Consider the following 12,921-nt stretch of genomic DNA (forward strand, 5'->3'; position numbering starts at 1 on the left):
ATATGCAAGTGGACAACGTATCTGCGAACAATCTGACATCATCACCAGGAGGAAGTAGAGGTGACTTTGCAAACGGCGTGTTCAGAGCAGGTTGAAGCCCTGGCTTTTGACTTTCAGGGAGCATTTTTACATAGTTTTTGCAACTAAACCTTGTTCAAAATCATAACAGTATATAAATGACAAAAAATCACAAAAAGCATGTTTTGACCCCTTTAAGGTTTAGGTTAAGGTACGGGGAGTAGGGAATGCATTATGTCAAACAGCTATAGAAAGATAAATGTGTGTGTGTGTGTGTGTGTGTCTTACGGGCTTTCTGCCTCAGGAGCTCTGCTCAGTACTCTCTGCAGCAGCCCGGTCAGGCTGGCTATCTGCTTCTCCATCGCCTCCATACGCTCCCTGGATTCACACACCAAAGATAAACTGTACAGTATACCATAACTGATAACTGTTTTACACATTTTTAAAACATACTACATCTTTTTTTTGTTTTTTTTTTTACCATAATTTCCCTCTTTTTTGCCACATTTGTAGGTGAAAGTCTGTATTGATAAAACTGTTCATGAACAATCAGTTATTGTTATAACATTTTTTGCCTTTATTCAAAAGCTGAATTTGCAGAGAGACAGAAAACAGCGGCAAAAAGAGGTGAGACATGCAATAAAGGTCCACAGCCAGAATCAAACAGCGGACACAACAGTTACATTATATGCATCTTAATCAGCAGGCTACCAGTTTCCCCTTTTAATAACAATTTTAAACACCGGCCAGCACTGAAGAATCAAGCACAATTATAGTTTTACTCTCAATAGTTGTTTTATGGGGTAAAGCAAGTGTTCCACCAATCGGAAGGTTAGTTCGATCCCCGGCTCCTCCAGTCCGCGTGTCAGATTGTCCTTTGGCAAGATACTGAACCCCAAATTGCTCCCGAAGGCTGCGCCATCGGTGTGTGAGTGTGTGTGAGCACTAGAAGCTCCTCCTGATGAGCAGATTGGCTCCTTGCAATGGCAGCGTCTGCCATCAGTGTGTGAATGTTGGCATGTAGTGTAAAGAGCTGGTCAGAGGACTAGAGAGGTGATATATAAATGCAGCCCATTCAACATTTGTATTAGAGCTCGGTCACAACAACATTTATAAACAGGAAAATTTGTGTTCACCATGTTTACTGTGTCAAAACATCTAATTTTATATAAACCGGCTCTACTGGAGTGTAAACTGCTTCAACATGGTCTGCAGTCAGTCGCGAGCCGGAACTGATGACACAAATATGTTTCTGTCACCAAGCGTCCGTAACTTCCTGGTTTGCGAGCATGCATTTTTTAAATTTAATATCAGTAAAGTTTGTGAACATCAGTCACCTTCAGTCTTACTTGGTGTAAGTAAGACTATAAGAGCAAAACCCCTGAGTACTGCATGTTCAATGAGTTCAGCTTTTCATTCATAAGAGAATAAATGAGCTATTTCTTTTAACAGTTACATAGTTTAATTTAATGGTTAAATACTGTATAGAGCTAAACATCAAGCATACTAAATAAGTATATTCTGTACTTGTAACTACAGTAGATGTGAGCTGAATAAGTATATCACAGCTCACCTCCTGTGAATACCAGCATGTATAAAGAAATATGAGGTGAGACTGTCCTACCTGGTCTCTGTCTCGTTCCCCAGCAGAGGTGACCCGAAGCCTCCGGAGCTCCCTCCCTCCCCTCCAGGCACGGCCATCAAGCAGAGCTGCTCTGAGGTGAGACCCAACCCTGAGCCCTGGCCCCTGGCTTTGGGACTGTCCCCAAACACAGAGGAGGTCACGGAGTCCCTTCGCAAACTCTGCCTCCCGGGGGAGCCCCGACCGGGCATGGTGCCCCCGTAGGAATCCCTCATGTCGGGTATCTTTTGCGGGGAGGAGGGCGGCGGCACCCGCAGCCCCATGGCCAACATAGACGCGGCGTAGGCGTCGTTATAGAGCGGTCCTCCTGGTCTGTAGAGAGCGCCGCTTTCGATCAGCTCTCCTTGCAAAGCGGCTGCTGAATAGGAGGTGAGTGAACGCACCGATCCAGCTCCTCCTCCACCTCCCCCTCCACGCCGGTATAAGGAGCCGTAGGGGTCTGCTCTGGATGGAAGAGGGGAGTGAGGCCCTCCAGCAAGACTCAGCCGGCTCGTCTCGGGACCCAGAGAGTAGGGGTCCGCGTAGATCCCCCCTCCCCCGCGGTCGTCTCCCCGTAGCAGCATTATGCTCCTGGATCCCCCCACTTCGTCGTCGGGCTTCACATCCCTGCGCTCCAGGATGGCGCTGGAGGAGGCGCAGAAGGCCTGCTGAGGTTGAGGGGGCTGGTGGAGCTGCGGTTGCTGGTGGGGAGAGGAGTGGTGGGACTGGGAGTGCGGGTGCGGCAGGGAGTGGGTGTGGTGGGGCGGCCCCGCGTAAGAGGAAGGCCTGCCGCCGCTGTAGAGGAGGCGGGCGCGGGACGGTGAGCCTTGGGGAGGCGAGGCAGAGGCAGATGAATGCTGGGATGACATGGGCGGGTTGCTGAGGCGGCGGTTAGGTGAAGAGTCCTGAGGTGCATAAACCATCTCCCTCTATGAATAAATAAAAGAAGAAGAGATACACAACTGAGCCCGTATATATCCCCAGCATCTCAGAGCAGGAAATAAGTCTCAACTGGCTTTTAGGCCTCGGAGTAAAAGGGTTTTATTGACTTTCTTAACCTAGAAAATGACTTCTCTCTCGCTCTCTCTCTTGTTTCATATTCTGTGGGAGGAGAAATATTAATTGATGACAATAAGCTTATTAAAAGATTGTTATTGGAATTTCAAACTTTGTGCAGGATGCGAAAGAGAACAAACGCTCTCTGAGGAAAATGTAGCTTTGCAACAGTGATTATTTGAGACTGTTAGAGCCAATAACTTCAGCAGTAATGACTCAGATTTTAAATAAATGATGGAGGAGCTATATATATATATTTTATGGTGTCACTGGGTGACATTACAGAAGTAATTTCCCCACCTGTAAGAACACATAAATTAATATTGAGTTATTTTTGACTATGGAGGAGTATATTATGAATGGATCTCACACACTCCAGCAAAAGACAGCAGAGAAGATGATATCTAGTAAACAAGTAAACATACAGGTTTCAAAATGATCAAAAATCAGCTCACATTTTATTTATTTATTAAACATTTTATGAAGAAGTTAATGTTTACAGGACATTTTTTAGGCTTAGGAAATACACATGACGTTTGCTGAATGTAAACTTTAGAGGGGAAACTAGACAGTGGAAGAAAAGATAAATGATGTGTTTTCGATGGTGTTTGTCATTGCTGTGTGTCAATTATTGCACAATACAAGCAAGATGTGACGCTAATATAGACACTGTAAGACAATGTGATTGGATAGAGTTGACTAGGAAATGTCACCTGGGTTAAAATTATACTACTGTATTTTTAAAACTGAACATACAATTTTTGTTTAAGCTCCACTAGCAGTGTAAACAATGTTTACCCACAGCCTGATGGCTTATTGGAAAATATCATTGTGAGATTTAAGCTGCTTATTAAATCTGGCATCGTCATAATTAAGTGAAGTTTCTGCTGGGAAATGTATTTATATTTTATTATGACCATATACACACAGAGTTAAGTGTCATCCTTATTTTAATGTTTTTTCTGACTAAATGTCAAATGAAGTATCTATGGAAACAATGACTTTTTATAGTTTGTTTTTTGTTATTGTTCTTCTTTGTTAATCTTTGTATCTATTATTCTGTTGTTTGTGCTTTTATATCTTTGTCTAAGTATATATTTTTTTTAAATGGCATATTTTCATATATATATATGATTAATGGAGATGATTATCAAATATTTTAACCTGCAGCTGTACTTTGCTGCTCTGAGTGTCATAGAACAACAACATCATCTCTACCAGGAGTTATTCTTCTCCTTGCTGGAAGTCAGAGCAGGAAGCTTCACTTTACCTCTGAAATTGTATCCAATTTTGTCTATTTTATATTTTTAAGCAGTGAGAAACGGCCTGGAAACTCGTGATTATAAGAATCTTTATGTGACAATACACCGGTGCTGTTTACCGTAACATTTTACAACAATTCAGATGCTGCTTCAAAACTGACTGGAAACACTCTAAGTTCACTTAAGTGTGTTTTAAGTTGCACTTGATAGCTTATTGACGGACTCAGCATGAAAAGATTATCTGTTATCATCAATCCTAAATGTCACAGAGAAAGGCGACACAAAGTGGAGCAGAATGCAGAGCAGCGGAGCGTGGTGTAAGTGAAAGCCCTGCATCAGGAGGGTGCCAGTCAGGAGTATCAGATACATAGCGAGGAGACACAAAAAAAGACAACTATGTAATTGCTTACGATGCACAAGGCTATCTCCTGGAGATGATGCAAATTGAAAAACCAATATTTCCCCACAGTAACCCTTAGGCCTTTTAGAACACCCTGTGGACATCCTCACAGCAGACTAATGACTCTAGTGCCATCATCTTCCATCTTGTATCTTAGCAACAGCCTTGTATCGACACCATCATTTTCCTGAAGGCACACAATCGTTTCATTCCCCCCCTTTAAGACTCCCTGAAGTCACCAGATGTCAATGGCAGGTAAACTCCTGAAAGGTTCGTCCTGTCTGCGCCGTTCATAACTGACCGTTCTCCCGCTGTGGAAAATCTGCCAATCAATCTCATCCTTAACCATATTCTGTGCTCCTGACTCTGACTTGGATGGAGTCCAGTAATCCTGGTCATGCTTTTGTGATCTGCAATCAGGGAATAATCTTGGCTCTGCTGGGGTAGGGTTCAATAAGCTCACACACACACATACACACAAACACACAAACACACAAAAACGTCCTAGTCACTCACCTTGGCAACGGTAGATGCAGCCCACACACACACACACACACACACACATAAAACTCAAGGTTAGCCGGCTGGTTTGATAAGGCTTTAAAACGCTAGGAAGGTTTCAGAGCCACACAGAAACTGGAGATGGTGACCGATCCCGGAGCGGTTGACCTCCAAAACATCAGCTGTGAGTCATACACACGAGCGTGTAAACAATAATTACCCCAGAGGTGTTTGATTGACAGCAACAAATGTGTCAAAAATGCCCCGCTGTCTCCCACACTCACTTCACTTCAACTGTTTAATATGCAGATTCATTTTTCAGTGCCCGCTTTTCTGAAATGTAATTTATCGAGTTTATAGTTTGTTTTATTCTATAAAAGCAGCATTCTGAATTACCGCTTTCTCATTTCCATAATCAGAGCGTAATTAGACGGAGACAAAAAAAAAAAAAGACAAGGCCTCATAACAGAAAACACTAACGTTGCAGAATTGAATGACATCAGGCGCTCTGTCTGTCTATCTGTTGGCAATGGGTTTATTTTGCTCCAGCTGTAACCAAATGCATAAAGGATTAGTAATCATGCTAATCAGGCTGATGCCACATTTATTTTGCCAGCAGCTGACTGATGAATTAAGATAAATCCCATTGTGGCTCATCAATAAGAGCAGAGCTACTGAGCAGGAGGGATGTTACAGGTATTGGGGATACAGCGAGGGTAACGAGGAGGGAAAGAACACAGCTGTAAGTCATTTTCAAACGCTGCAGCTACATGCATCCATTCGCTGTGACTAAGATGAGACTATTTGAGTTGTTTGAATGAGAGGTTTCAAACCTGTTTTTGCAACACAGACAGTTTTTATACGGATAACTTGGGTGTGAGTCAGCTAGCAGGTGGTGGTTTCACAGCCAAAATAAAGGTTGGACTCTAAGGATGTTCAGATACATCAAACACATTTTATCTCCTGCAGAGAAACTATCAGGCTCTCTGTCTTCAAACCTATAGTTTGGTCCAAATCTATGGATGAGTTGGCAAACTTTTGTGCGTTTTCCCCCTTGGTTCAGTTTCTTTTCACACAGAAAATAATCTAGCGAACCAAAATGTTTCACTACAAGCCATGAAAGAGCGCTCACTGGTCGGTTGTGTCTGGGACGGGAGCAAGAACGTGAACACAAGAAGAAGGTCCTGAAGAAGCTAAATTCTAAATTCAATTTTGATTGCATTTATTTATTGGGACGGTGTACAGTTTTTAACATAAAAGATGCACTGTTAGCCCAAAGCTAATTTACATCCGCAGTCCCCCACAATCAAAACAAACAGTACAAAGCACAGAATACACCATACGAAACACAAAGCTACACACGACAGCACATCCCATACACCAACAATGTCAATTAGATATTAATAATGTAAATTCGTCAAATTAAAAGCAACACTACCTGCGCTAGTGAGAAGACCATAGATGGAGTTTAGACTCAATGGTCACACAGCTGATTGGTCTTTAGTAGATTTTTTAATTTGACCTTGAATGTATTGATTGAACTACAGTTCTTCATATCATCAGGTAGGGTATCCACTGTGTTGTGGTCTGGTACAATCTAATATAGAGGATATTCTGGAGGATCTAATAGAACTGACTGAGCGAGTGAACACAAAGTCACATAGCGGAGGAGGAGCCAAATCCATTTAAAACTTTATAAACTAGGCACAAACTTCATTGTGCTAGTTCAGGTTGGATCATGTTTCCACCCCAAAAATAACTGAGGTTAACCTCGGTACGGTTGTTTTGGTCCACATGAGAGAACGCCCATAAGGGGATTTCACACCTAACCTGTTTGGTTCAGTTAAAACAAACTCTGGTGTGTTCTCCGGTTGGGTACAGTCCATTTGAGCTGGTGTATAAACTGTCAGTCACACTCAGGTGCAGAAGGAAACAACTTGAAAAGAGGGTTTTCGTTCACTTTGAAGCAGACTGATGCAATTGGTTTGTGGTCTGAAAGTGAACAACTACAGGATTATATGACAGTAGAAATGTGTTTCTAAACCTTAACTTCTATTAAATCTATCAGCTGATTGCAAACTGTTCAGGGAGGTTTCATTACTGATCTGCATATATTTACACAAATCATTTGATAACCATGGTAACATACATGTGTGCACAGCAGCAGGGGAGTGCCGGGATTTCCCCCCATCAATCTGACATTCAAAGACTGTAGCGCTTGTATCCTCCTCCATGTACTTTTACAGTTCATTAAATCCATTAAAAACTGTGCGTCATAGTGATCCCACAATGTTATCTTAGTACAAGACACCTGCTTTCCATTATTCATAACACACGGTTGATTTACAGTCTAATAAATAACTGATAATAATGTTGCATCATCAGTTATTTATTAGTGAGCTCTTTGTGACTCCAGAGAACATAAATATACACACACTCAGCAGGATGAAAGTGCTGCATGATGCTGTCAGTCACCAAAAAATTTGATTTCCCCCACGTGGGTCCATGTAGTAAATGATAATACAGGACGACAGTTGCCAAAACAGTCCAATCAATGAGAAACCTGTCAGTCCCTATCAAGCGGAAACTATTACTGTGCTCGAGGCAACATGAGAGGAAACACCCTGCACGCCTTAGTTGGAAGATCCCGGCGCCAAATGGAAAAGATGACGCCGACCATAAGCAGTGACTCAAACCGACAGTGACATCACACCTCGCTGCATCCATCTTCTACAGTCTGTATGAGCTCATGTTTAGAGCTCTTGATCAGTTTGTTAGAGGTAACACTGCATGTGATGGTGATATTAGTATCAGATTGTACATAGAATTTGGATATTTGTTTATAAATTGTATATATGAGTTTATGGAGTTTATGTATATAAATAACTGTATACCTCTTCCTTCACCTTTTCAAACATGTAACATTTAATTTGTGTTGTTTATAAGATTTTGTTTATTGAGTTTGTTGTATAGGTTTCATTTCATTTTATTGTTATTCTTGTTTTCTTTTTATCTGTTTTTTTTATTTTTACCTGTTCAAAATAAGACTGAGGTGGTAGTCACAGTGTCGGAGTGTGTGTTAGCGCCACGTCGAGTCACCGTGAAGCGTTTTGTTCCGCTCTCCGGTGAAATTTACGAGACGCCTGAACCGCAGTCATATTTACCATCACGAGTCTGCATCCATGACCCGGTCCTCAGATGAACCGGACCGCGGCGGTCCATCATCTCAGAACAGTGTTTATGCAATTTTACAGTCTGTCTACATCCAGCCTCGTCAGCAGCGCTGATGTGAAGGACTGGCGTTAATCCAAGAACAGCGGTGCTGGAGTTAAGGTCACATGACTCACTCAAACCCTCTCAGAGAGTAGATGAAAGTAACTTATGCTTGGACACATTATGTAACACAAATTAGTGTTTGTAAACACACAAGACATAATATCAGAGTTACGTGGGAGATGGATATTGGCGTGGGGGTAAATAAATAACAATTTTCCAGGGGAATTACAAAATGTATTATTCGTAGCATTATTTGGTTTGCTGCTATCTTCCACTGCCAGAACGAGACGAGTGTTTGTCTCGCTCCCTAATCTATGAGTCATAAGCCAGCTGCACAGAAAATGAATTGGTAATGAAAGAAAAAGGTGACTGTGACTGAAGAAGGATCATTTTCTTGGCATCAGTTTACATTTTGGCACCACGATAATACAAAGCTAATGTGGATGAAAGTCACAAATACTGTATAACGTCTCAATCATTATCTTCTTCTGTGAGGAACCGTGATCGGACCTTTCTACATTCGTATCTGCACCCACACAGAGTTGGGAAGACTGAATGAAATATACACACACACTTACCCGCAGGTCTCCGTTAGCCAGGTGTGGGTTGTGGTGTCCGGGGTAGGTGCCGTAGACGGGCTCTTTGCAGTAAATCTTAATGACGCAGCGGTCCTGAACGTCTCGCGGGTCCTCCAGCTCATAGAACACGTTACGGGTCTCATCTTTGATCAGCAGAGCCGTGCTGGGAGACCTGAACATCAATAGTCATCAAAACAAAAACAACAACAAAAAAAAGAGAACAAGAACACTGATAAATAGTCCATACAAAGATAATTTCAGCTCCTATTACTCGCTAATAAGCAGAGATGTAAAGTCATTTACAGATGCGGAGGAGAATTGGAGGATCTTTAACTGCGTGAGGCGCCTATAATGAGAGAATCAACTGGACGCAGTCTGATATTGAATTCACCAGAAATCTATTATTCAGTGAGTTTGGAGCAGCAACGTGAACTGTATGTATTGACAGTAGTTTCAGAGCAGATTATACAATAATCTATAATTAAGACTTGACAACAGTTTGATGGAAACTGAATTTTTTGAACCAACTGTGGAAAAATATGCTTTCATAGACACTTTGTAATGTTTATCATTGCAACATGATTTTTACGAGCTTTGACCCAAAAGATGAGATTTTATTTAAGCATGTAACATCGAGGCTTTCCTTCTTCCATCTGTTTACTTTTGTGTCTGAGGTTAAAACTAAATGAAGAGTAAATGCAGCGCTGCAAATCAGACAGTTAAAGACGTCGCCTTAGATTTAATTGGCTAAATGATGAATCGTAAAAACTAATCAACAGATAAACCAATTAAAATATAGCCACAGCACACATGTACATGTACACACTTGTGCATTTTTTTTTTTTTTTGTTTAGAGTCAATTAAATGTGATCCAAGTGTACCTGAGCATGGCCATGGTGAGCCTCTGGGGGAACATGTGCACAATGAGGGCCCTCAGAGTATCCAGGCTGGTGAGCTCGTGGGTCAGGTGCACCCTGCGAGTCTCCTCCCCAAGTTGGAGGAACAAGATCCCTGCATTTATGGATGGAGAGGATCAATGAGGGAGAGCCGAGATGGTTTAAAGGGTCGGGGAAGGGGAGGGGAGGGAGGTGATGTTTAGAGTCAGGGATGAAGATAGAAAGAGAGAGAAAGTGGAGGGACAATTTTCACCTCAAAATACTGTTTCTTCTGTGCCCGTTGAGAGTGTAGACAACCATTTTAGCTTGAACATGCTCCATCACATATCAGAAACATTTCATACTCAGGTACATCTCAGCCCACGGTCAACCCAAAGACCCTCAACCCCCTTTATAGCTGTCAGACAGTTGCAGCAGCATCCCTCTATTTTTACTCTGATTGTCAAGACTGACGTATTTTAGTCACATTGATCCTTAAGTAACACATGTGGTGGTCATCTAGAAGTCATAGAACCACTCTGGACCATTTAAACAATTGCAGAAGAAGCAGTCGCAACAAGATGGTGTCATTAAAAGAGCGCCAGTCAAACCTAAAACAGTCAAAAACAATTTAGATAACATGATGGACATATATGATGTCTCTGTTAGTTTCCTGTATTCATTCTTTGTCTGCCACCATGTTTAGTCTCTTCATTGTAGCGGAAGCTTCAGTGGACAATTAAGTCATGTACGCTTCATTCCCTGATGCCAGTGATAGCACGGGGTGTAGTTACAGGAATGCCTACAGCTTGGTGACAAAATCCAATCAAAATTGGGAGTGAAACGGAGAAGATTCGCCACCGTGGAATAAATCGGGGAAGAAAACACGGGAGTCTCTGGACACGGTGACAAAAGATGACCACAGGAAATGTTTCCAGGAATGGAAGAAGCGCTGGGACAAGTGTATCACATCTCAAGGAGAGTGCTTTGAATGGAGATGATTAATTTGATAAATCTGTTTTTATTTTGCTTTTATCAATACATCAACTTTTTCATCTCAGCCAGGCGTAAGAGACAAACTGCTACTACGTCACACTATAGACTAGAACCTGAATCTATATCAGTAAATGACTCAAAGGGGATTTAGTGTTAAGTCACTCTTTAAGACACTATTTCAGGCCACATTGTTTACCTCCGATTTGCATAAATTTATCTGCATTTCGAGTCATTAGCATGTAAAATAAAAAAACAACAACATCAGACTGTAAATATTTCTTCTATCCTCTGCTATCTACAGCTTCGAACATGTAGTCTCCTCTTGCCTTGATAAATATTGCATCGAAACAAATAAAGTCCTGCGAGACAACGCATCATTATCATCCTCTCATTAGCTGGAAGCTGCAACAGAGATGTAAACAAAGTGAAAAATCTCACCAGCTCGGTGATAGATGTGTTATAGAAGGTTGTATGTTGGAGAACAGTTTAAACACAGAAGCAAGTCTGTTGCATGGCGCTTAAAACCCTTTCCATTGGAATAAATATATATATTTTAATCTTTTTATATGGTTAAAATCTATTTGAAATGAGTAGACATCAGGTTTGTATTATTGTAAATTAATAGATTATTGCCAAAGTCTCAACAGCTTCCTATTAGTTACACAATTAGCTTAGAAAAAGGTGAAATTCTTCACATATGTTCAAGGCTTATAGTTAATCCTTAGTTGCATTTTGTCCCACCTTTTCTCACTCAAATGCATCAGCCTCCTTCTCATATCCTAGAGAGCTGCTTCTAAAAAGAGCAGATGATTTTGCTTCCTGCCAAAGCCATTAATGAAACATGACAGGTAGCTTGGCACCATCATCTGGAAGCATTAGAGAGCTCTGTTTATATTCAGAGTTCCTATAGGAAGTGAGCTGAAGTCTGACTTTGACGTGACACTTGGAGGACTGTGGCAGGTTTACTAGATTAACGCTTGATGCCTTCAGGCAACTCGAGTAAGTAAGTGATTCTCTGTAAGAGAACACAGTGATACAGACACCAGATGTTTGCTACTTCCTGTCAGAAACATCGGACAAGATTAATAAGTTACATGTATGGACACGTCCAGCATGTGATTTGCTCTCAACTTGTCAATCAAAGCAATGTTGTCAACAGATTGGGCTTTTCTACAGGCAGACTGAAAAATGAGCTTACATTTGATTCAAAACTTCAGTCGAGGAGCCTCCGATGTTGTCAATCATATGATCCTCCCTTCTTTTTCCCACAGCGTCGTTGTACACAGAGAGACGCAAGAAAACAGCACACCGGGCTATGAAGACCTATTCGTTAGCGCCGCTAAATGTATGCAAATGTATGCTCTTTCACTTTATTTTTATAGTATTAGTTGCACTTTTTGTGAATAATATTGGACAATGATGACATATGACTATGAATCACTCATCAGCATAGGGAAATGGTGAACTCACCACTTTGTAAACCCTCCCCCTGCCGAGTCTGCTACCTGGCCAGTCGAGGTCAAATGTAAACATTGGAGTAAACATCGAGGAAACAAGCTATGATCCCAACCAAGACAAGCAAGCAAGCAAGACCATCTGTATCCATCTCAACATCGGAGGATAAATCCAAGGTAAACGTGGAGGGATTAAACACAAGCTGCCATTCCGGTGACATTGATCTTCTCTGCCAAGCATCTTGCTAGCTAATGTACAGGCGCTGGATAATAAACTGGAAGACCTCCCTGCCTGCATCAGTTTCCGACGGGATATCAGGAACTGTAATGTCCTTTGCCTAAATCCCGTACAGACAGCACAGAGGACTCTGGCAAGAAAGAAGGAGGAGGTGCTTTATGGTGAATAAGGATTGGCGTGACAGTGGGAATGTTAAAATGCTATCCAGTCCCTGCTCAGCTGATCTGGAGTTCTGGTCATTATCACAGCGGTCTAAATCCCGCTGCAGGCGAGTACAGAGGCTGCCCTGTCGGATCTTTGCAAAGACCTGAACTGCTCACAGACTGGTAATTCTGATGCTGCGCTCATTGTTGCTGGAGACTTCAATCAGGCTAACCTCAAGAGGGTGGACTTTGGGAAGAAACAGGGAAGGAACAACGCCCCCTTAATATCAAGGTCTCCTCTGTGGAGAGGGTGGACAGCTTCAAGTACCTTGCTGTTCACATCATTGAGAGCATCTTGACAAGGAACATCACAGCACCAAACAAGACCACAAAGCCCTGCAGAGTGGTTCGTGCGGCCGAACATACAATAGGAGGTGTTCTCCCTGCCTAAAGCATATTTACACCAGGCGCTGCAAGAATGAGGCTAGGAGGATCCGAACCAC

General features: G+C 42.0%; 1 protein-coding gene across 10 annotated transcripts in view; it reads right to left on the reverse strand.

Annotated features, from left to right (window-relative positions):
* Positions 1-12,921, reverse strand: part of LOC122971463 (SRC kinase signaling inhibitor 1-like) — a 123,034-nt gene that overhangs the window by 24,982 nt on the left and 85,131 nt on the right. For all 10 annotated transcript variants that reach the window (XM_044338116.1, XM_044338115.1, XM_044338119.1 and 7 more), the window contains 4 exons: positions 9,594-9,723; positions 8,713-8,884; positions 1,643-2,568; positions 307-396 (listed from right to left, as the gene is read on the reverse strand). In XM_044338116.1, coding sequence (XP_044194051.1) covers positions 307-396; positions 1,643-2,568; positions 8,713-8,884; positions 9,594-9,723 — 1,318 coding nt within the window. The remainder of the gene's footprint in view (positions 1-306; positions 397-1,642; positions 2,569-8,712; positions 8,885-9,593; positions 9,724-12,921) is intronic.

This window comes from Thunnus albacares, chromosome 20, assembly GCF_914725855.1.
Source record: "Thunnus albacares chromosome 20, fThuAlb1.1, whole genome shotgun sequence".
Lineage (NCBI taxonomy): Eukaryota > Metazoa > Chordata > Actinopteri > Scombriformes > Scombridae > Thunnus > Thunnus albacares.